The 22,723-nt window shown below is 48.1% G+C and overlaps 1 protein-coding gene across 1 annotated transcript in view; it reads left to right on the top strand.

Annotated features, from left to right (window-relative positions):
- Positions 1-1,083: 1,083 nt before the first annotated feature.
- The window catches only part of KCNA6 (potassium voltage-gated channel subfamily A member 6), a 41,345-nt gene continuing 19,705 nt past the window's right edge, over positions 1,084-22,723 (top strand). The window contains exon 1 of the mRNA XM_033223128.1: positions 1,084-6,706. Within this exon, the coding sequence (XP_033079019.1) occupies positions 1,943-3,535 (1,593 nt within the window). The 5' untranslated portion in view covers positions 1,084-1,942 and the 3' untranslated portion in view covers positions 3,536-6,706. The remainder of the gene's footprint in view (positions 6,707-22,723) is intronic.

The following is a 22,723-nucleotide window of genomic DNA, read 5'->3' as shown; positions in this document are numbered from 1 at the left end:
CCAGAAACTACACAAAAACACTTTGTAGTTGTTAGCCAATTCATTTTGGCTACAGCCAGCCAGAAAAGAGGAAACCAAGGCACAGAGAAGCAAATGTAAACCTACCTGGAAGTGTCAGTCTGAAACCATCAGTTGAGTCTTCCTCTACCAGACCCCAACTTGTCTGGTCTGGTGAAGAAAGACAGAAATGGATGGAAAACCATTCTTATCCCCTTCTTACCGGAGAGTTAGGGAGAGTCAACTGGTCCCTAACAACAAACTTTGCCCTACTCAAATACTGCCAAAGGGGTCTTCGTTGTAACATGGCTTACGAGCAGAGGACATCTTTCTGGGAAAGCACCTAGAATGTGACTGGCACATATTCAATGCCCAGTAAATGTAGCTATTGTTTTTTCAATAATCACTCTTACCCCTTTTCCATTCACCCTCTTCTCCCCTTTTTTGGCTACCCAATAAGCAGAAATTCCAGATGCATCCTCCGGGGTGGCTAGGAGCAAAGGATCCCCAGGATGCAGTTTCCTGGGCTGAGGTATCTCTGAGGTGCTTCCATCTTCCGGGTCCTTCCTCACTGGGGTTGTTGCCTCAGGCTCTCAGGACTCCCCTGGAAAACTTCTGATGGGAAAGGCATTGATCCACTTGCCACCCTTTCTTTACCATCCCTTTGCAATTCTAGGAGAGTTGCAGCCTCACCCTCCCAGGCTTGCAAAGGTAGAGGGATAATTATATTGAAATTTAAATTGGAAGCTCTCAAGGCATCTCAAAAATACTTTATTTTTTTTTTTTCCTGTGGATATTGGAGAGGTTGGCAAACGGGTCTTCCTAAAGACAGAAGAATGTATGATTTAATGTTTTCTTTAGATTTCTGGATGAGTGGGTGCACAGTGCTCCGTATTGTGTGGTGGGGCGGGGTGTGTCTTCTTATTGATGAAATACACTGCGCAGGTCAACTCGGTAAACCGAAATGAGAAAAGCCGATTGCGGGGGTGGAGGGGGTGTGGTATGAGGGTGCCGGCGCTTGTGGAGGGGGGCGCGAATGTGAACGTGTGAAAGCGAGAGGCGTGCCAGGAGAGCGCGGGAAAGCTCACTGGTGAGGCAAGTGTGCGTCTATTTCCATGGCGCCCTGGCTCGCGGCAACCCCTGGCTGGGCGAGGGGTGTGATGTGGGAGTGGGGTGGGAGGGGGCAGCAGGCGGGGCCTGCCACGTCACTTGGAGAGTGTGTGTTGGGAAGGAAGGGCAGAGCGGAGAGCCGAGCCGCTGCAGCTGCGGCGGCGGCAGCGAAGCCTTGAGCCGTGGGGAGGTGGGTCCCCGCGCTCGGGCGCCGGGGCAGCCCAAGGCCCTCTGCGAGGCCTGCGGCGCGGCTCCTAGGGAGGAGGTGGCGGCTGTGGCGGCCGGAACCGCGACCTTGGCCGGACCCAGCCCCGCGGTGGACGCAGGGCGGAGGCCGAGCCCCGCCAGGAGTCTTTGCCGAGCCGGAGGGAGGCGCATCAGGCGCTTCGGTACCAGCGGCAGCCGGGGGTCCGGAGCGGCTGGAGGAGCGCAGTGGGAACTGGGAAGAGCTAGCCCGGCTGGAGGGCGGACCCCTGCGTCCGGGAGCCGGGTCTCAGGCACCGCAGGGGCGAAGCCACTCGTCTTTTCGGGCAGCCAGTTTCACACGCGCCCGTGTGCGGTTCCGGGCATCCCAGTAAGCTCTAGCACCGGGGCGCGGGTAACGGGAAGCGCAGAACCAAATCCCCAGCGCTTAGGTCACCTCCCCAGACCCAGCCTTGCAGGGACCAGGGCTTTAGGGCTCACGGACCCAACCGCCAGGTCAGACCGCGAACCGGGAGGAGCACGAGCCCCACCCTAAAGAGGGCGCAGCCGGGAGCCGGGGAGCGGGTGCCGCGCTCCAGAGGTTGTGTCGTGGGCGCCGTCCTAGTGGCGGGGAGCGCACCTCCGTGGGGGCATGAGATCGGAGAAATCCCTTACGCTGGCGGCGCCGGGGGAGGTCCGTGGGCCGGAGGGGGAGCAACAGGATGCGGGAGACTTCCCGGAGGCCGGCGGGGGCGGGGGCTGCTGTAGTAGCGAGCGGCTGGTGATCAATATCTCCGGGCTGCGCTTTGAGACACAATTGCGCACCCTGTCGCTGTTTCCCGACACGCTGCTGGGAGACCCTGGCCGCCGAGTCCGCTTCTTCGACCCCCTGAGGAACGAGTACTTCTTTGACCGCAACCGGCCCAGCTTCGACGCCATCCTCTACTACTACCAGTCTGGGGGCCGCCTGCGGCGGCCGGTCAACGTGCCCCTGGACATTTTCCTGGAGGAGATCCGCTTCTACCAGCTGGGGGACGAGGCCCTGGCGGCCTTCCGGGAGGACGAGGGCTGCCTGCCCGAAGGTGGCGAGGACGAGAAGCCGCTGCCCTCCCAGCCCTTCCAGCGCCAGGTGTGGCTGCTCTTCGAGTACCCAGAGAGCTCTGGGCCCGCCAGGGGTATCGCCATTGTCTCCGTGTTGGTCATTCTCATCTCCATAGTCATCTTTTGCCTGGAGACCTTACCCCAGTTCCGTGTAGATGGTCGAGGTGGAAGCAATGGTGGTGGTGTGAGTCGAGTCTCCTCAGTTTCCAGGGGGAGTCAGGAGGAAGAGGAGGATGAAGACGATTCCTACACATTTCATCATGGCATCACCCCTGGGGAAATGGGGACCGGGGGCTCTTCCTCACTCAGTACTCTGGGGGGCTCCTTCTTTACAGACCCTTTCTTTCTGGTGGAGACCCTGTGCATTGTCTGGTTCACTTTTGAGCTCTTGGTGCGCTTCTCCGCCTGCCCCAGCAAGCCGGCCTTCTTCCGGAACATCATGAATATCATTGACTTGGTGGCTATCTTCCCCTACTTCATCACCCTGGGCACCGAGCTGGTGCAGCAGCAGGAGCAGCAGCCAGCCAGTGGAGGAAGCAGCCAGAATGGGCAGCAGGCCATGTCCCTGGCCATCCTCAGAGTCATCCGCCTGGTCCGGGTGTTCCGCATCTTCAAGCTCTCCCGCCACTCCAAGGGGCTGCAGATCCTGGGCAAGACCTTGCAGGCCTCCATGAGGGAGCTGGGGCTGCTCATCTTCTTCCTCTTCATCGGGGTCATCCTCTTCTCCAGTGCTGTGTACTTCGCAGAGGCTGACGATGACGATTCGCTCTTTCCCAGCATCCCGGATGCTTTCTGGTGGGCAGTGGTTACAATGACCACGGTAGGTTACGGGGACATGTACCCCATGACTGTGGGGGGTAAGATCGTGGGCTCACTGTGTGCCATCGCTGGGGTCCTCACCATTGCCCTGCCTGTACCCGTCATCGTCTCCAACTTCAACTACTTCTACCACCGGGAGACGGAGCAGGAGGAGCAAGGCCAGTATACCCACGTCACTTGTGGGCAGCCTGCGCCGGACCTGAAGGCAACTGACAATGGACTTGGCAAGCCTGACTTCCCCGAGGCTAACCGGGAACGAAGACCCAGCTACCTTCCTACACCACATCGGGCCTATGCAGAGAAAAGAATGCTCACAGAGGTCTGACCAGTGAAGGCAGGGCCTGCAGGAGGGGAGCACTGAGCTAACAGTCTCTTAGGCTTCCTTCTCATTTTCACTACTCACTCTAGCTTCAGTTGACTTCTTGACTCTCTCCCCTTCACCCACTACCTGGCATCCAGGACCAAATACCTGGACTATCAACCTTGTTGCTTAATCCATTGTTGCTTAAGCATTCAAGGTTAATCCATCTAAGCGACATTTTAAAAATTCCAGCGGTGCCACCCAATCATGCCCATCTTCTGTCATATGGATGAGATATACATTTATGTCTGACCTTCCCTCAAGACTGATTTTTCATGTCTGGGACTTACAATATCTCTAGGAACAGCAATGTCAACAGGATGGAAACCAGCCATACCTAAGTCTTCACTCCCTCCTTAGTGTTCTTTGCTTTGGGTCATGTGCGCTTCCTAGCTTCAGGCAGCTTGGTAACTGGAAGAAGCTGGAGGATAGAAGCAGTACTCAACTTGCTGTTATTCCGGTGCCCTGTAACACCAGCTGGTCATCCTGCAGATGACCCTTGGTAAAGTCTTCATTTGCACAGCCTCAAAATGGGTTATTCATTTCTAAACTTGGCTGGAATTAAAGAAAATACAATCAAACTTTACCACTTGGAGGACACGGGGGTTAGTCCAGGACCAAAGGGGCCATGGATTTTTCAAAGCGTGGCCCAGCACAAGAGGCACTGGTGTTTGATCTACATTTAGTCCTCCCCACTCTGATCCCCTGACTCTCTAGCTTCCAGGAAGGTTCCTTCTCAGAGCCAAATACTCTTTTTGTGCAAGTGCCTTCCTGAGCAGAAGAACTGGAGAAAGGGAACCACAGAACCAGGAGGAATGTCTGAATAGAGTCAAGCAACTGGCTTGACCACAGTCTGAAGCAAGGTGCCACTTAAACAGATACTGTTTTCTCAAAGGGGAGAGGAATCCTGTTGCAGATGGCAGCCCTTTCTCCCTCATTTCCCCCAAATTTTCTCTAGCCCTCTACCTTGCTTCCTGGGAATTTGATTTAGGATTGCTGTTGAAGGCTTCCTCAAGCAAACTCCAGCTTAAAGCCCTAGACAGGTAAAAGCACACATTGGATGGCGGCACATGGGTTTCTTCCCATTTTATGGGCATGAAACATGTGGTTTAGAATAAGGAGCAAGTGTTATTCCTTTGCCAACAGCCTCACTCTAAGAGGTTTTTTTGCTGAGTCAAGCAAACATTTGCCTGCTCTGCCCGTTGGAGCTGCATTTGGTCTGCTCTCACTGGTAAGGTGACGTGGTGGCATTCCCACTTGATCTAAGCCATTTTCTTCCATTGTGAGGCCACTGCCATCTATCCACTGGCCCACCTACCCTCTTTCCTCTCTCAGTAACGTTGCCATTTGTTTTGCCTTTGACAAACTGTGATGTACTGTTCTGAGATCTTTTGGGTGCAGTTCTGAAACTGAAAGGACTGTTAACATGTTTTTAATTTTATATCTCTGCTTTCAGACTCTTTGATGATAATTTTTTTTAAAAATTATTTTCTTGAAGAGCAGCTTACGAGAGGACAGCCTTATGAGGGTTTGCTTGAGAGGCAGTGTTGCTTCTGTGACTGCCAGATCTAAATCTCGACCTTGCCATAACTTTACAGGGTAACTTGGGTCCACAGTCCCTTTTTGTGCCTCAGTTTACCCACCCATTAAATGGGAACATTACTGTCTTCCCCGCCCTACCTCATGGGGAATGTCTGGGAAGCTGGGGACATTGCTATGCAAATGTGTGAATCTTAGTCATGGATTTGATTTTTAGTTCTCTCCATACTCCCATAGGCAAGGCCTTCCCCCAGAGTTCCTGCCTTGGATCCAAAGCCTAAGAATAGGCCATTATGGACCATTGGCTCCCTAAATCCCTTGGCCTAAATCCTTGGCCTCTTGGACTGAGCCCCTCAGCCTTTCTTCTTACCCTTCAGAAAGGAGGGTTTTCTTTAGATATGTTCAGGGGGATCCTTCCATGGCTGGAGGTCACCTTGACTAGGAGCTTGGCTTCTCCAAACCTGAAACACAGCAGAAGATAGAGATGTTAATGATGCACAAACCTGCTCTGAGGTCAGAAAGTGCTAGTTTTCCAAATCTCTCCCGTCACTGCTGGCTATTTGGGGAAAGAAGAGAAAAGCCCATTCCAGAGGCAGAAGGGAATCTCCCAGGCGAGGGTAAAAGTTGGGACATGTATGCATGTATCTCTGTATATGTGTATGTAATCACCCTCATCACCATCCCTGAGAAAACATTTTCTTTTCAAGTCAGAGCACGCTTGAAAGGGTTTGTGGAGAGCCCAGCTCACCAGGGACTCTGGTTGCCGTAGCAACCTTCCAGACTGTTCTCTCTATCTTCTGCTTTGGGCATCAAGGGAGACCAGGGGACTACATCTTCCCAGCTTCTCAAATGGGAGCACCTCCCACATAGTGGCTTAGGGGCTGGGAGTGCCAGGACAGGGATGCGGGACTTTTGGAAAATGTAGAGGAAGCAGGGCCTCAAAGCTTCCTGTCTGGACTTTTCTTCCTAGTTTCCCCACCCAGTCATTGCAGCTGCCTCATCTTACTCCTGATTCTTCAGAAATTTGAATGTTAAGCAACCAGTTAAACCAACGTCAGTGTTAATTTTTTCAAGCTGTCGAGGGGAGCCCTTAGAGGGGACAACTTCTCCTTGGAGTGGCAGCCAGGCTGGGCCTCACCAGGTGAGATCACAGTCTTAGGGATCATGGAGTTCCCGTCTCCACAGAGGCAGGCTCTTCCCAGCTCCACGAGAGGCAGAGAATTGCAACTTCTTCCTCCCCGGGAACAGTCTGTCTAGCTCCTGGGAGGAATCTCAAATATCTTTCTTCTTAAGACATCGAAGAAAAACGGAGAGGCTGTAGCTCGACCAAGTTTCTGTGAAGAATTTTGTCAAGTGATCCCTCTCTGACCTTAAGTCTCTTTATTTGGATTTTGTGCCCTGAGCACCAAGAGAATATGCACTCTGTGTTGCCTGGACAGCTGGGGTGGTGATTCACAGGAAGGGTCCAAGCCATCACTACACCTGACTCAAGCTGGAAAGAGCTCCCAGAGGACTTCCTGGAACTGCCAGCCTCAGCCTGAGATGCGGGATATTCGTCCCCACGGAGCGAGGAGGGACAGCTCGCCGTCTTTGCAGGTGAGGTAGGTTCTACTGGAGGGGAATTTTGTTTTTGGCTCAGTCCTGCAGGCAAAATTAGAACGGGGTGGGGAGAGAGAGAGAAGGTGGGGAAGCGTGCATCTGGAGAGATGCAAGGTTTTCATTCCCCTTCCCTCAGGGGCTAACTCGCTCTTTCTGTGTATTTTTCTTTGACTCAATTGACTTCAGTTTTCTTTTTCTCTGTTTCTGTCCCCTTGATGCTGCTGGCCCCTTTAAAAAATTATCTCTTTTTCTGTGCATTTTTCCCTTTCCCTCTTTTCATTCTTACTGTCTCTGCCTTTTTTCTCCTTTCTCTAGTTTTCTTCCTTCTGGTTTTCCCCCTCTGTTGTTTTACCGTCCTCTTCCTTCTATGTGTGTCTTCCTGCCCATCTTTCTCCCTCTCTCCACCTTTTCAGTGACTGGGAGCACCTAGAGTGTTGACGGCGAGGTTGCACATTGAAATCTAGGACAGCTGTGCTTGCGAAGGTCTGTCTGCAGCAGGAGTATTCCACTCTTTCCTGACTTCTCACTCTGCCATTCTTTCCTACCATGCTTACCTCTGTAGGGGCAAGTCCTGAACCTACCAAGCAAGATGAGACTGCTGTGGGCTCAGAAAAATGTCTCCCAGAAATTTCCTGAACCTGCAAGCATAAATGAGAGAAGGCAGGCTGGGAGGGAGAGAATGACCCTGAGAAGTCTCAGACAAATCCTCTCCTGAGTAGCCCTGGACCACCTCAGGGTCTCCAAGCTTAGGAGGCTGGCAGAGAGGTCAAAGACAGAGGAACGGTAGAAATGTCAAATAAACAGAGAAAAGAGGGCTTAGGAGGCAGGCATAAGGTTGGAGTTAGCCTGGAAAAAGCCTTACATCGGGGATGACTTTAGAACTGCCCTTAATTCACTTGAAGGTTTTGTTAGTATCTGGCTGTCTCTCTCGGGTACTGAAGGCAGAACAAAAGGAAAGGACATAAATCTCAGTGGTACAAGGTGCAGGGAATCCTGATAAGGAGGATTAAGATTCACCAGGCAGTCTGCCAGGAGAATTGATGGACTCCTTGCTAGAAGTCTTAGAGCATGGGCTAAGTCCCACCTGCAGCAGGACATCAGGACAACCTGAGGGGCCCCCAGGGGTGGAAGGTTGTGCTATTACAATTGGCCCCAGGTAACTTGTGGGGGGTAACAGAAATGCTCTAAAACAGGATTGTGGTAATAATCATATAACTCTAAAAATTGCACCCCCAAATCATTGAATTGTGAAAAAAAGAAAGCAATGAGTCTAATAATCTGGGAGTTTTCCATCTGGGCTGGAAGAACAGTTTGGTCCTATAAATCTAGAAGTTTGGCGTGTCTAAAAATGGACCAGACAATATCTAGAATAGAATGACAGTTTTTTTTCTTCTGCCACATGGGGACACTTTAGAGCTTACATGCAGTTGATCCTTGCTATTCATGCACAATATCACGAACTGGTGTGTGTGTGTGTGTGTGTGTGTGTGTGTGCGCGCGTTTCGTTTTGACATCAAATTGTTACGAGAGTTACATGCTTTTTTCTTTTTTCCTCTAAAGATGAGTCATGCCAGTTTTTTGGGTAAGTGCAGGGCATAATTAGCATGCATTGAGCTATGATATATATGTTGAACATTATTCATTATATAGGACTATGGCCTTGGGCTTGCCCAAGGAACTTACAGTGTGCTGGCAAAAAGAAAAAAACTCCAAGAAAAGTTCCCACAAACCAAAAGCCCCACCAAATCCCTGCAGCTGTAAACTCAGAATTCCTTAAGAGGTTGCATAGGGCCCAAGGTTTTATTTATGTATCTACTATGGTTATTATTTTATTTTTGAATTTTTTGAAATTTTTTTTTTTGTGGGTACATAAAGGTTTCATTTTTCCTAGCTCCCTCCCCACACTCCCCCTACAGTTGTTATTGATGCTTAACAGCCCTATGATGAGGTCCCAGCAGTCTTTGGTGCTTTGGGTAAACAAAAGAAGTGGGCGGTAACGGCCTTCATTTGTCTTACTGAACCTTTCAATGATTCTCTCCCAGACTCTGATCTCCTCTGGGCCTTCTTCACCTTTTGCCCACCGGGCCCTCCCTTCCCTTCCCGTGGTGCTTTCCTCAGATGCACCAGCCAGTCCCACGGCTTGTCATTTCTCCTCTCCACTGGCTGAGCCCTTGCTTGCAGCAGAATTTCTATCTGCCAGCAACTCGACATCCATTCCAAGATAGATTCCCAGAGAGCGTGGTCCTTCCAGGACAATCTAGCTGGAGCTGCCATCCTGGCTCACGTGGGTTTTGACTGTGTGTTACTACTGTGGGAAGGAAGTGGGGAGGAAAATGGACTCCAATCCTACCTTGTCACGGTCACTTAGGGGAGGAAAAGAAATCCGTTTACTAGGTGGTAGGAGTTCCTCTCTCCATCTCACTTCATATTTTGCCTCGGGTTGCACAGATAGCTCATGGCAGAATAAGGTCTGGAGCTTGGCAGTTGGCAGGGAGAGGGATCTTCCCAGACACAGGCCGCAGGGAAGAAAGACAGATGGGCTGTTAGCCTCGCATCTTGCCAGGTCTCCTGATGAACCACTTTTCTGTGCTGGGCTTGAGGTCTCTGTGCGGTTAGAGATGGTCATGTTTTTCACATCCCTTTGCTCTGAACTTGAGAAAGTAGTTCACCCTGCCTCTTGATCTTCTTGGTCCTCACCCTCTGGCTTCCCCTGGTACCCTAAAGGGGGAGTGGAAACCTATCAGCCACCGCCTTTGAAGGGGTATCAACGCAGCGGCTGTGTTTGAAGGTGCACAGTAACAACAGGAGAGTGACTCCCTAGTTTTCAGAACAAAAGAGGAAAAGTTCCTACCCTACAGGAAGTATCATTCACACTGGTCTTACCTTGGCTATCACTTGACCTGTTTGGGGACTAGCCCTGCCGGGATTTATTACATTTCTTTTTTTAAACCCAACTCCAACCTCTTCATTGTTACTCTAAAGAGAGTTCCTCATTCCTCGGTCACGAGCCTCAGCAGATACACTTTACCTCCTTCTAGAAAACATTTTGGAATCTTAAGCAGCTTCTGCTGTAGGCTGCAAGGAGCGCAGACAGACCCTGGCTCTTTGGTGAGAGCAAAGCCGACATTTCAAAAGGAAATTGCAGCCACACAGTCTGCTGGCGCTGCTATTTTTGACATGCTTGCTGTTCTCTCAGGGCTTGACAACCGCTGTCTCCAGGAGACAGACAAACCTGCTCTTGGCAGCAGAGACACTGCTTTGAAAAAGAACATAGGAAGACAGTCCTGCAGCTGGGAGGGGCGGGGAGGACTTACCACTGGAAGCGTGGTACCTGGCTAGCAGGGCTGCAGATCTGAGGCTGCAGGATTTATCCCCACCCAGGGAATCCTGACCCTGCGTTGCATCATCCCCAGTGGGAACAGTCCTAGCAAGAATAAGAATGGCACCATTCATTTACAGAACATTTTCAAACACGTTCCGTGCTTTCAGACATCATGCTATTTAACAAAGGGGTTAAGAGCATAGTTGCTGGAACCAGATTGTCGCGGCTCAAATCTCTCCTTTGCTGGGTGACACTGGGCAAGTTATGGAACAGTTCTGTGGCCTCAGTTTCCTTCTCTGTCAAATGGAGGCTAATAATCGTACCAATCTGATAGGGTTGTTTTGAAGATTAAAATAATTAATATATGTACAGTGTTTAAATGTACAGTGTCAGCTGTTATCATCCTACAGCAATGAAATGAGGTGGCAGGCTAGGCTTTGTTTTTTTCTTTGGCAGATAAGAAAATTGAAACTCAGAGGAGTTGTGAGGTACTTAAGGGCACACAGTAATGTGTGTTTAATACTCTTCAGGGGAGATGGAACTGAATGGAACGCAGTGAGGGTCTAACTGTTATTGGGCAAGAAGAGAGAATGAAGCCATAGCTCCCAAATGTGTATATAGACTTCTGTTTACATGCCAGCTTGTCTCTGATGGAACAGCAGCAGGTGTCCTGTGCTTTTGTTTCCTATGGGTCTCTGAATGTGCACACACACACATATGCATATACACACATACATATATACACACATAAATATATATACATACATCAACACATATACACACATATATGCACACAAAACCACATATACACACACGTATATATACACATAAATGTACACATGCACATGTATACACACATGTGCACACACGAACACATATATACACACATGTATGCACAGACTCATATATACACGCTTATACATATACCCACATATATACACACACACATATGGTGCTATATATTCTGTATGTGTGTAGCGTATATATGTGGAACTTCTGTGGAGCCCTTCCTCAGTACTGCCACTGATCTCCCTCTCCCATTTTAACATTCTCAGTGGTCAGTGGTTGACACTCCACTTGAGTTTTCCTCACACATGTGCTCATGCCCTCTTCCTTGAGACGAATGCAGGGTCTTATAGTTAGCAGGAGGGACAGAACCCACAAGCCAGACCCTGGCCCAGAGTTTTCCTACACTGTTCCAGTGGCTTTCAAACTTCCACTGTCCTGGTCCTCATCCTCAGCATGCATTCTGTTCCCCAGTCACCTTCACGGCCCCCTTTGCAGGTGGGGGTACCCCTGAATCTCCCTTGAGTGTGTTTCTGCTTTCCTGTCCTCCTTTAAGGTGGAGGAGACAGGAGTCCCTGGAGTTGGAAGAATCCAACTCTCCTGCCCTTGTGGGTCTCCACTGGCCTTCACTCTTCCTAAAGAGCATTTATGACGTCTCTTGTTAGGGGTCTTGGCATGGGCCAGATTGCTGCCTTCACCCTCATCTCACTGCCATAGCCACTACGGCTTCTTACAAAGGTCCCATCCCAGGGCAAGGCGACGTGGCTGCCCTCATGTTTGAGGATTCTGAGCATGCTGGCTTGCCTGCCTTTGGAGTTGGAGAATTGGTCTGAATCACTGTTTATTAGCTGTACCTCATTTAACCTCTCCGAGCTTCAGTTTCGTCATCTGCAAAATAAAGAAGCTAACATCACTTGTCTTACACAGTTGCTGTGAGATTCAGAAGAGACAGCCAGTTACAGAGTTTAGCAGGAAATAAACTCTTAGCAAAGCATGGCTCTTCCCACTGCCAATCAATCAGCAGAGGGACCCTCGGAGACACCAAACACCCACCTGAGAGTGGGGCCGAAACTACCTGCATGTCAGAGAAAGGCAGTGTCCCTGCTGACTGCAGTTTTGTTCTCTGAAACAAACATTTAAATGAAATATGACATAAAAAATAGACTCAGGATAGCTAGCTATTTTTTACCAGAAGGCTCTTTGCCTAGAGGATTCACAGCAGAATTTCTTTAAATAATTGCACTTACGATGTGATTTAATATACAGAAATATAATCTGAATATATCTTGGAAGAATAGGATGGATATACTGGTAATATGTGTATATTTTAACAAAGTTTGTTTCCAGCCAAACTAGAATGAGAATTCTCGCTTAACCCTTCCCTCAAGCCCTGGAGCATTGCAGAGGGTGGTGTTGAGGAGGAGGCAGTGAATGCCTCTTTACGAAGAAGGAGACTGATGCAGAGAAGTGAAATAATTTGCCCAAGATCACACAGGAAATTAGGGGCAGGGTTGTGCCTGGGACCCAAATTTTCTGACTCCAACTCCAGCATATTTTCCCATGGGAAATGGAACTGTAAGGATTATCTAAACACACACACACACACATAAAAATAACTATTCATTTTCTGTCCAACCAAACTCCCTAGCAGAGCTGTCCAGTGAAAATGGAATTAAGTGATTTTTAGTTGTATCTTTCCCTCCCCTGAGTTTCCAGGGCACAGAGGCAGTGGTCCTAGCTACAGAAGCCCAGAACCAGATGACCAGCTTCTGGATTTTTAAGGAAGGACTAATGACTGAGGACGAGTGCAGACCAAAGGTATTTAGCGCCGGACAAAGAGAGGCTCATGTACAGGCTCTGGGCTTCTCATCTCACTGATTAAGGGATTCTTTAACCTCTTAAGGCTTTATTTTTTCTGTTTAATTTAGTGACTGGATAGAATAAAACTGTCATAGATTGGAAATCAGGAAAGCAAGGGGTTATCTGAGTCTTCTGTATTTTATAGAGGAAGGAAGGGATGCAGAAGGTCAGCATCTTACCCAGGAGCGTTGACTTCTGATGCCTTGGGAGGCAGGAAGCAGCTTCTAGACTCTTCCCTGCACTTTGTTGCCCTGATAGAGAAAGAGAAGTTACTGTCAGTTACAGAACTCTTTTACAAATCACAGGACCAGGGTCAGAAAGAAGAACGTATCCAGAAGCCCTGCTTGTTGAGGCATAAATCAGCCAGGCACTCCTCAGCTGCTTTAAGGCAATTTGGCATTGGTGGAAAGAGAAAAAAATTCCGATATGGTGGGGAAAATAGCTGTGTTCCCTGCAGAAGACTGCTGTCTGTGCTTCAGGGGAAGGATCGCGTTCACCCAGGACAGCATACGTATGCACCCTCAGGCGCCCAGGCACACCCTCCCAACCAGACTCGCTACTCACTTGAAAGTGTGTGTGTGTGTGTGTGTGTGTGTTTTGTTTTTCTTTTTTCTGCATCTGCAATCTCCTGGTTTATGGTTTTACATGCCTCCAGCAATTCCGAATTGCAATCACAGAGCACCTGCCCTAAAACTGGGCAGATTACCTTGTAAGAGGTCCTCAGTTGTCACTTGTGGTTTGTGAGCCGCATAGGACGCAGCATTAAGGGCTGTTGGAATATTTCACACACATCTGACTTTCTGGTTTCTCTTCAAAGCAAAGGTCTGGGCTTGTTGATCCCGCACGTTTGCTTTCCACCCCCCATCAGCAAAAGCTGAGGGACAGTGGCCCCCTGCAGAAGGACGTGGGTCCTCTTTGCCCAGTGCCCATCACTTCTTAGTCTCTGCTGCTGAGGCTGGGCCGTCTGTCATTTTTTTTTTTTAAGATGGAGTTTCGCTCTTGTTTCCCAGGCTGGAGTGCAATGGCGTGGTCTTGGCTCACTGCACCCTCCATCTCCCAGGTTCAAGTGATTCTCCTATCTCCGTCTCCTGAGTAGCCGGAATTAGTGCCCGCCACCAGGCCTGACTAATTTTTTGTATTTTTAGTAGAGAGTGGGTTTCACCATGTTGGCCAGGCTGGTCTCAAACTCCTGACCTGAAGTGATCCACCCGCCTTGGCCTCCCAAAGTGTTGGGATTACAGGTGTGAACCACCGCCCCCAGCCCGTCTGTCAGTTTTAATTGTGCCCCTAGCCATGTTTTTTCGTAGGTGGGAGATATTTCTCTCTATGTACATTTCTACCAAAGCTTAGAAAAAGAAAGATGGAAAGAGTATCATGTTTAGGGAAAACGATATCTGGCTTATGTCACCTGGTAACCCCTGGGGATACTGGTGCTTGCGGCCATACTCAGAGCCTTCCTGTGTGACTTCATCTAGTGGCTCAGAATCAATTATCTGACTTAGAAGTAGCAGGTCAGATGGAGATGGGAATATGTGAGTTTGCTGGAAAAAACAGAAATGAGAGCAGAAATGAAGGCTGCTTGCCGGGAGGAGCCGATTCCAGCTATCCATGAGAGACAGAACTGTGAGGCTGCACGGAGAAGAAGGCACTGGAGAGTAACAAGAGCATGCCATGTTCTGTGTCCAGGTAAGCAGGCAGGGGAATGTGTGATGTGATTCGGAACTCCCAACCGAAATGATGAAAATGAGAAATCAGGCAAATTTCCGCGTTCGGAGACGTGTCCAATTAGAGAACCGCTTCCTGTTTCTGTGATCTCAGACTGTGGAGCACTACTCTACTCCCGCTGGCTGGGACCGAGTGGGCGTCAGAGCAGGGATTGATGAGTGGCATCGTGTGGCTTTCCTGATAACCACTGGCCACCTAGCCACGGGCTATGCATCTGTCTGGTTGCTTCTGCGATGTCATGAGGCCCATGGCCATCCCAGATTCGATCTTGCCTCTCCTGGGTTATCTCCAGCTGGTTTCAGCTCTCAGGTGGAATCTCCTGTCTTTGAAGCTTTTTGGTCAAAAGGTAAATGACCGTAGATTTGGAACCATGTCTAACATTATTTCCTTGGGAGGGAGATAAGAAAGCTTTTCCTTTTTTAAAGCTTTATATCTGCCCTTTCCAGGAGGGCAGGAAATGTTCAATCAGGTTGGGGTTAAATAAAATCCATCATGAGCCTTACATTTGAATGCTTGTAGGCTTCACGTTTTCCAACAGATGCATTTCCAAAAAGTTGTTGATGTTGTTTTGTGCGTGTATAATATAATTATTTTCCTATCAGAGGCGCTTTTTAATAGAAGTGGGCCCTTTCACATTAAAAAATCTACACAATATAGTTACACTTAAAAGAGAGCATGTGGCTGGGTGCGGTGGCTCAAGCCTGTAATCCCAGCACTTTGGGAGGCCGAGACGGGTGGATCACAAGGTCACGAGATCGAGACCATCCTGGCTAACACGGTGAAACCCCGTCTCTACTAAAAAATACAAAAAAAAAAAAAACTAGCCGGGCGAGGTGGCAGGCGCCTGTAGTCCCAGCTACTTGGGAGGCTGAGGCAGGAGAATGGCGTGAACCTGGGAGGCGGAGCTTGCAGTGAGCTGAGATCCGGCCACTGCACTCCAGTCTGGGCGACAGAGCGAGACTCTGTCTCAAAAAAAGAAAACAAAAAACAAAAAACAACAACAAAAAAAAAAGAGAGCATGTAGTCGGTGGAGAAATGAATGTAAACTAGCTTATAATGTACTTCATGCGATCGTGATTCCTTCCTCCCGTGGAAGGAAGAGGGATGCTGTGGCATTGGAAATGATGAGGATTGCTGATCAGACTTGAAAGGAAAAAAAGCGTTTTTATTTTCATTGTAGGAAGTAGGAGATATTTTTTAAAATATATGTTCAAAAATGGGAACTCCAGCTGGGTGCAGCGGCTCATGCCTGTAATCCCAGCACTTTGGGAGGCCGAGGCGGGCGAATCGGTTGACATCCGGAGTTCGAGATGAGCCTGGCCAACAGGGTGAAACTCCATCTCTACTAAAAATACAAAAATTAGCTGGGTGTGGTGGCAGATTTCTCTAATCTCGGCTACTTGGGAGGTAGAGGCATGCAAATTGCTTGAACCAGGGAGGTGGAGGTTGCAGTGAGCTGAGATCGTGCCACTGCACTCCAGCCTGGGTGACAGAGTGAGACTCTGTCTCAAATAAATAAATAATAAAATAAGATTAAATGGGGAATTCCAAGAAATTCTATCATAATCTCTCTTTTTCTTACTGCATGCAGACTATAAGTGATGCATTTGCAGGTGGGCAACACTGCATTTCCCACACCTGTAGCTGTGTCAGGTGAGGCAGGACAGGAGACATGAGGACATGGTTCTGAGCCTCTTAGTCTATCTGTGAACAGTGTAGGAAGAGGGTGATATCTGTCCATCCTGAGGGAGTCAACTCCCAGTGCTGTTCCCCACTAGTGTCTACCTGTGTGACCCGGGGAGAATTCAGAATCTCACTGAGCCTTGCTTTTCTCCTCTGTAAAACTGGGCCATTAATAGACATCCCACATGGTGGCCAGTGAATCGGTGGAATTAAAGCAGGTAATGCTAACAGGCCTGGTATGTGGTAAGCATTCAGTAAAAGTTATTATATCATGGTCTATTTCTTATTTGCCCACTTTGACAGAGTACTGAGGCATAGGCAAGGCCTCTTATCCAAACGTTAGGTACAGTTAAAACCACTCACAGCTCTCCTAAATCAGTCTTTTGGGAAATATGTCTACCTATGTAGACATATTTCTTTTGTTTCGTAGATTTGGACTTTCTGATCCAATAGTGACCATGATTCAGCTATTCAATCACCAAACACTTGGTCAAAACAGAGGCAACTCATGTAAAGGGGCTTCCTACCCTCTTAGAGTGAAACTGTTTCCTTGCTAAAAAAGCCAGCAGCAGAGAATATCCAGGAATTTTGTTAAATTCCTAAAGAAAGAACATAAGCAATGAGGTGTCTTACCCATTGAGAACCCTGAGATCAGCGAGAACTTCCAGAAAACTTGAGAATCCACAGAGAGATTGAAGGACTGAGTGTGGAAGGCTCGCATGACTCAGCTATTCACTTGTCTGACCTGTGGGCTGCCATCAGCGGGAGAATGAGCGGGAAGAAATGCACAAGGGTGCGCGTAGGATGCTTTCTCCCCGATGCGTGAGGTCAACACTTTTCTTTGCAATTATAATACAAATCAGTGGAAAACAGACTGAACTTACAGAGGATGCATTGGCTTTACCTTCAGCATTTCAGGGATGTATTTAATTTGCAAGCCAGTCAGCTGAACTCACTTAATATATCAATAGAGAATAAGGACAGATGACATGGAATAATTGAGCAGGAAGAGAATTCTAAAAGTCGTGGAATTCATTGCCTTGCTGTGCATTAGAAAAATTTCTAGATTATCCCGGGCTTATTCTGAAAAATACCCAGAGAAAGAGAATCCATAATACAGACTCCTTCAAGCTACTTGGGTTTGAGCACATCCTTTGTCAGGATGTTTTCCTCATTTCTCAGTTACACATCTCCTGCTGCACTTTAAATTTCCTTCCTCCTGTTTTGTCTTCTGCTGACATGGATACTCAAGTGACCATATTACCTAGAATAACTCATGCCAGAGTTCCTCAAATGTGATCTGCAGAGCATCAGTCCTACACAACTTTCCATGGAGAAAGAATCCCCAGGCACTGTGTTTCAGAAATGCTGCCTCTTGGAGATGTACAATGCATACGAACATAAAATTAAAGGCTCTGAGAAGTCCTGCGGCAGTAAACCTATTTCACTTCTTTAACCCAGTGTTTTTCAACTTTTTAGTTTTAAAACAATTTTTTTACCACAGAATCTCCTTCCCCGTTTTATAGTAATGTCTGCTCACATACCCCCAAAACTCATCCAACAAATACATTTTGAAAAACTCGAAGAGATCTGAAGCTTGTTGCAATGGATTTGAGTGCATGGAGCCTCAGCCATGAAAGGTTGTTGGAGTTGGACCATTTTGTGGCTTCTTACCAAGCTTCTTAAAGTTCTTCACGCCCCTCGTGAGTTGTGCAGAAGCAGAAATGGTGTTTTGATAATGCTCTGAATAATGTGATAAAAGACATCCTCTTCCCTGTAGTCCTCATAAGTCTTCTTAAATAGAAGTCTTTGAGAAAATAACAGTAAGAGTTGGTCTTGTTAGGTTTAGGGCTACCTTGCTAGGAAATGTCCACAGATCTGATGCACTCTGCCAGGGGAATGAGGACGTCTGCACGCCTTACAGTGTAACAGCCAATTCGTATGCACGTTGTTAACCAAATCAAAAATTGTAACATGGATTTTTTTTACAATCACTTTTCTAACGAAAACCTATTGATGAAAACATTCATGATAACCTTTACTAACTATCCTATTTATGAAATCTTTCTCACGATCTGAGAAAGATGCAAATACCAGCAGTGACTTGTATGTATTCTTTTCCATCTTCGTAAACACTGTTTTCAAGTGTGACATTTGCCCTTTCTCCCTAAGTGTTTTTGGTGCTGACACACCACAGTTGGACCTGGTTCCTCTGGTGCTTGGATTTCAGTCCCCTGGAAAGGTGTTTTCTGCTACATGTTTTTGTTTGTTTGTTTGTTTTATTTTGTTTTGTTGTTTTGGTGCTGCTGAGGGCTCTTACCTCTGACCCTCTTCTCATCCAGCAAGCCCTGAGGCTTGCTGTCTGCTTCTCACCAACTGGCCCAGGCTGAAATTCCTTCTTCCGTGGTGTCCCTTCTGTGCTCAGAGGCAAAAGCAGAAAGGATGTAATTGCTCTTGTCCTGTTGTTGCCTTTGTACCAATTCCTTTTCTGTACATCTTGAGCCATGAGGAAAAGTGTCTGGTATTAAAGCCACTAAAAGTCAGAAGTGGACTGTGGGGTGGGTGAGGATTGCATCCAATTCTGGGTCTGTCACTAACCTGCTGTGTGACCCTGCGCATGTCACCTGCCTGGCCCTCAGCAAGTGGTAGCCATTAGTATTATTCTCCCACCAGAGTCTTCACTGTAAAGTGAAGTCATTGGATTCGACGACTGGGTTTCTGCTTGAAAATTCTGCGGATACCCAAGTGTATTAATCAGATGTGCAGCTGGCTCCCTGAAAACTTGACAGACTTTATTGCTTGACTTTTGTCATTGGAGTGATCTTTGAAAAAGAGAGTTGGAGTTACTAGGTTTTCAACTTGATGTAGAATCACTGAATTTCAGAACTCATATACTCCAGTCTATTATTTTACAAAGATCTGAACTTACATTTAAAAATATGCTGAGCAGGATGTAGCAAAGTTTTGAAAGAGATACAATAATTTTTATCTGCTATCAAGGAATGATAAATGTCTTCCTTTTCCTTTCTTTCTGCCTCTATTCCTTCTTCCCTCCTTCCTTTCCTCCTCTCCTCCCTCCTCCCTCTCTCTTTCCTTCCTTCCCTCCCTTTTTTCCTCCCTCCTCTCCTCCCTCCTCCCTCTCTCTTTCCTTCCTTCCCTCCCTTTTTTCCTCCCTCCTCCCCTCTCTCTTCCTTCCTTCCTCCTTTTTTCCTCCCTTCCTTCCTCCTTTTTTCCTTCCTTCCTTCTTTTTCTCCCTCCCTCCCCTTCCTTCTTCCTTCCCTCCCTCCTCCTCCCTCCTTCCTTCCTTCCTTCCTTCCCTCGTCCTTCCTTCCTCCTTCCTGCCTCCTTTCTTTCTATTTTTCTTAGATGAAGTCTATCCTAGTTATTAAGTGATTCCAGATCCTTCTTTATTTCGGCGTTGCAAAATAAACATTCCTTGGTTTTGGCTGTGTCAAGCACCTTGGCATTATGATGGGGAAAATGCTGGGCAGGAAAAGACGTTTCTATATTAAGGAGAAGCAGGGGAGTGCGGCCCAGCAGGGATGCGAACCAGTATTCCCTGGGTCTCAGACTCCATACTAGAGGAAGGAGTCTGTAGAAAGGACAAAGGAAAGAAAGGTTGGTGCTACTCTTTGGAATCCTTAGACAAAGTAGAAGCTGGCTTCTTCCATTTCTGGGAGACAGCAGTGAGCAGCCCCAAGGGCGGGCATTGGGTTGTAGTGCCTGGGTCACCTCCCTGTGCCACACAGTAGCTCTGGGATAGAAAAGTCCCTGGACAAGTGTCTAGCTCTGCCCTCACAGCTCTGCCCTGGGAAGCTTCCGAGCTGGGGCCTACCCCTGCACAGCTCCACCAAGGTCCTGCTGCTTTTTGGTGTGCGTTCATCATTCTCATCCCTCTCAGCTTTCCTTCCTACTCTTAGTGCAGCCTCACGAAGCCGCCCAATCCCTGGACAGGGATAGGAAGCCTGTGTGGACTCCTAATGTGCTATTTGACCTTGAGCAAGTTACTTCAATTGAACTCTTTATTTTCAGACTCTAAAAGGAATATCTGCTCATAATAGAAAATTACCCGAATTTAGAAAAGTGTAAGGAAGAAAATAAAAATCCCATAACCCCACCACCAGGACACTGAGTGTTGGAACTTTGTTGTATTTTTCCTCCAGACTAACTTTGTCTGTTGGTATCTGTATATCTATAGAGATCATTCAGTATTTCATTTGAAAAGCTTCACATTATGTCTCTCGTTTTCTCATGCAGTAACTACATAGCCGTCATAGAGATGCAGCCTTCTTTCGGTAACCCACTTCCTATTGGACATTCGGGTTGCTTCTAGTGAACAGTGCTACAACAAACACTTGTAGCGTAGATATTTGTTCACATTTATGACTCCTTCCTTGGCTATACTCCTAAAAGCGTCAAGAGATGTGAACAAAGTGAGCAACTAATTTTCTAGGTATCACCTTTCTCACCTATAGTAGAACAACAACAACGGAAACAACAATCAGTGATAGCAGCAGACACTCACGTAGCATCTTGTGTGCCAGGCATGTCTCTAAGGGCTTATGTGTACCAACGCATTTAATCATCCCAGTTGCCCCATTATTGTCTCCGTTTCACAGAATTAGCTTTCCCAGAGTCACACACAGCCAGTAAGCAGGGTGGCAGGATTTCAGCCTAGGCAGTCTGGCTCCAGAGTCGTGCTCTCATCTGCTAAGCTAGTATTGTCTCTGTGGGATGAAAGAGCTAAAATGAAGAATCCCTGGGGTCCTGTTACCCGGGAACATCACGAATGTAGCATGGAATCCTGCAAATAATGCTAGAATGGAGTAATGCAGTGACCTGACAAGCGTTCACCAGCTCCTGTCATCCTCTTCGTCCTCCCATTTGTGTGTTTGACGAGCTTGGGGTCTCTGTGTTTGTGAGTGCGTGTGCATGGGTATGCATGTGTTTGTATAATTTTATGAAGGGAACAGAGTCAGCAGAGTGTGAAGCAAGAAAGCCTGAACAATCTATTGACACAACAATAAAGCGCTCGTAATTGACGCTGTTAGTTACGGATAACTCATCGTCGTTTCCTTTTTGTCTTAGGTGCCCAGGCACTTTGGCTGGGGAATGTGTCATTTCATAATCGGAGTGTCCCCTCGGTGGAGCAGGAATGGGATGGGATTTAACTGTCTACTATAGCCCCATCCCCCCAAAGCATGTCTGTACTTACTGTCTGAGGAGGGTGCTTCCCCTCCTTGAGCTGATTTGCCTGTGCTGTCCAGAAGCATTGCTGGATATGATTATCCAGCAGAAAAGGAGTGAATCGACACACTTTTCACTGGCATACCATGTCCACATTGCTCTGAGTGCTTGCTAAATATAGAGATTGCCAGGGCCTCTTGAAATTTTGATTCAGTAGATCTGGGAGAAGCCTGAGAATACGCTTTTTTAAAAAACATGTGCTCGGAGTGATCATCTTCAGGGAGTTTGGGGAAGTTTTAGGTAGCAGGTCTCAACCTTCAGAGGATATCGGCATCGCCAGATTCTTTTGAAAAAAGTACCACTGCCTATCCTTCTGCTGACTGCCTGCCCTAATTTGAATAACTGATCTAGGGTGGTTTCCAAGTGCAGGGTTAACAAAAAAAGTCTCTAGAGGTTCTTGTGTGCAGCCATCGTTGGGTACCTCCAGCCTAAGAAGTTCTGGTGATAATATCACACCTATACCTTTCATTGCACTTCACATTTTACAACTCTCTTTCACCATTGAACATCACAACAATTCACTAAGGTTAGTATAGCAGGCATTATTATATTGCCCTTGGCTGAGAGAGGGTGATTGAATTGCCTAAGGCTGCACAGCCTCTCCCTCAGACAGCAGCAGCTGTTCTCTACTTGGCTCATGGCCAGTCCTGCCAGTTCTTTTGGGAAGGGGAAGCCTCCTCTCCCCTGAGAGTCTCAGGATGAAATCAGTTGCCTCTCCTAGTGCTGATGCTCGGGAGGCTCTTTCTTCCCCTTCTCAGCCACATCCTTTCTACTGCAGCCACTCTTCCTGCTCAGAGGGCCTCTCTCTGAAAGGTGCAGTTGCGTTTCCCTCCCATGCTCCATCCCACTTAACAGTTAGGTCATGGCACTGAGGGATGGACAGCTTGGAGCCTGGACAGTCCACATCCTCCACTGTGGTCTGAGGACACAGACATGCTGCCCCCCAGCTCCAGCCCCTTGGATACCATCCTGCAGAAAGCACTGTGCATGGTGCATGGCAGGAGCCAGGAAAGTCCCATCCCAAACACTGCTGCCCCCAGCTACAGCCTCACACCCCCATCCCAAATTCTCACATCCACCACCAAAGCTTCTCTCACCCCTGCATCCCACCCCCGATAACCTGAAAGCCCACCTGAGTCCTTCCTGGGAGGCGGCTGTGTGGGGCTGGAGCCCCTGCAGTGGTGAGTCCCACTCCGGACACCTGGCCAAAGGGAGCTTAACAAGGTGACCAGTGAAAGAGAAACAGAACCAGGTAAGGGCATCTGCCCCTTCCGCCATCCTCCACCCCGCAACCAACTGCAGGCTCAAAATCTCTCCCGATTCAAACCGAGGACTTCAGTTTCTCTTTACTGACCCTCTCCTTGTCCAAACCTTTTCCTTCACACAGGCTG

This window comes from Trachypithecus francoisi, unplaced genomic scaffold (genome assembly GCF_009764315.1).
Source record: "Trachypithecus francoisi isolate TF-2019V2 unplaced genomic scaffold, Tfra_2.0 Lachesis_group11, whole genome shotgun sequence".
In the NCBI taxonomy this organism is placed as follows: Eukaryota; Metazoa; Chordata; class Mammalia; order Primates; family Cercopithecidae; genus Trachypithecus; species Trachypithecus francoisi.
Note: the sequence above shows the minus strand (reverse complement) of the source record. Positions and strands in the feature narration are given on the sequence as shown.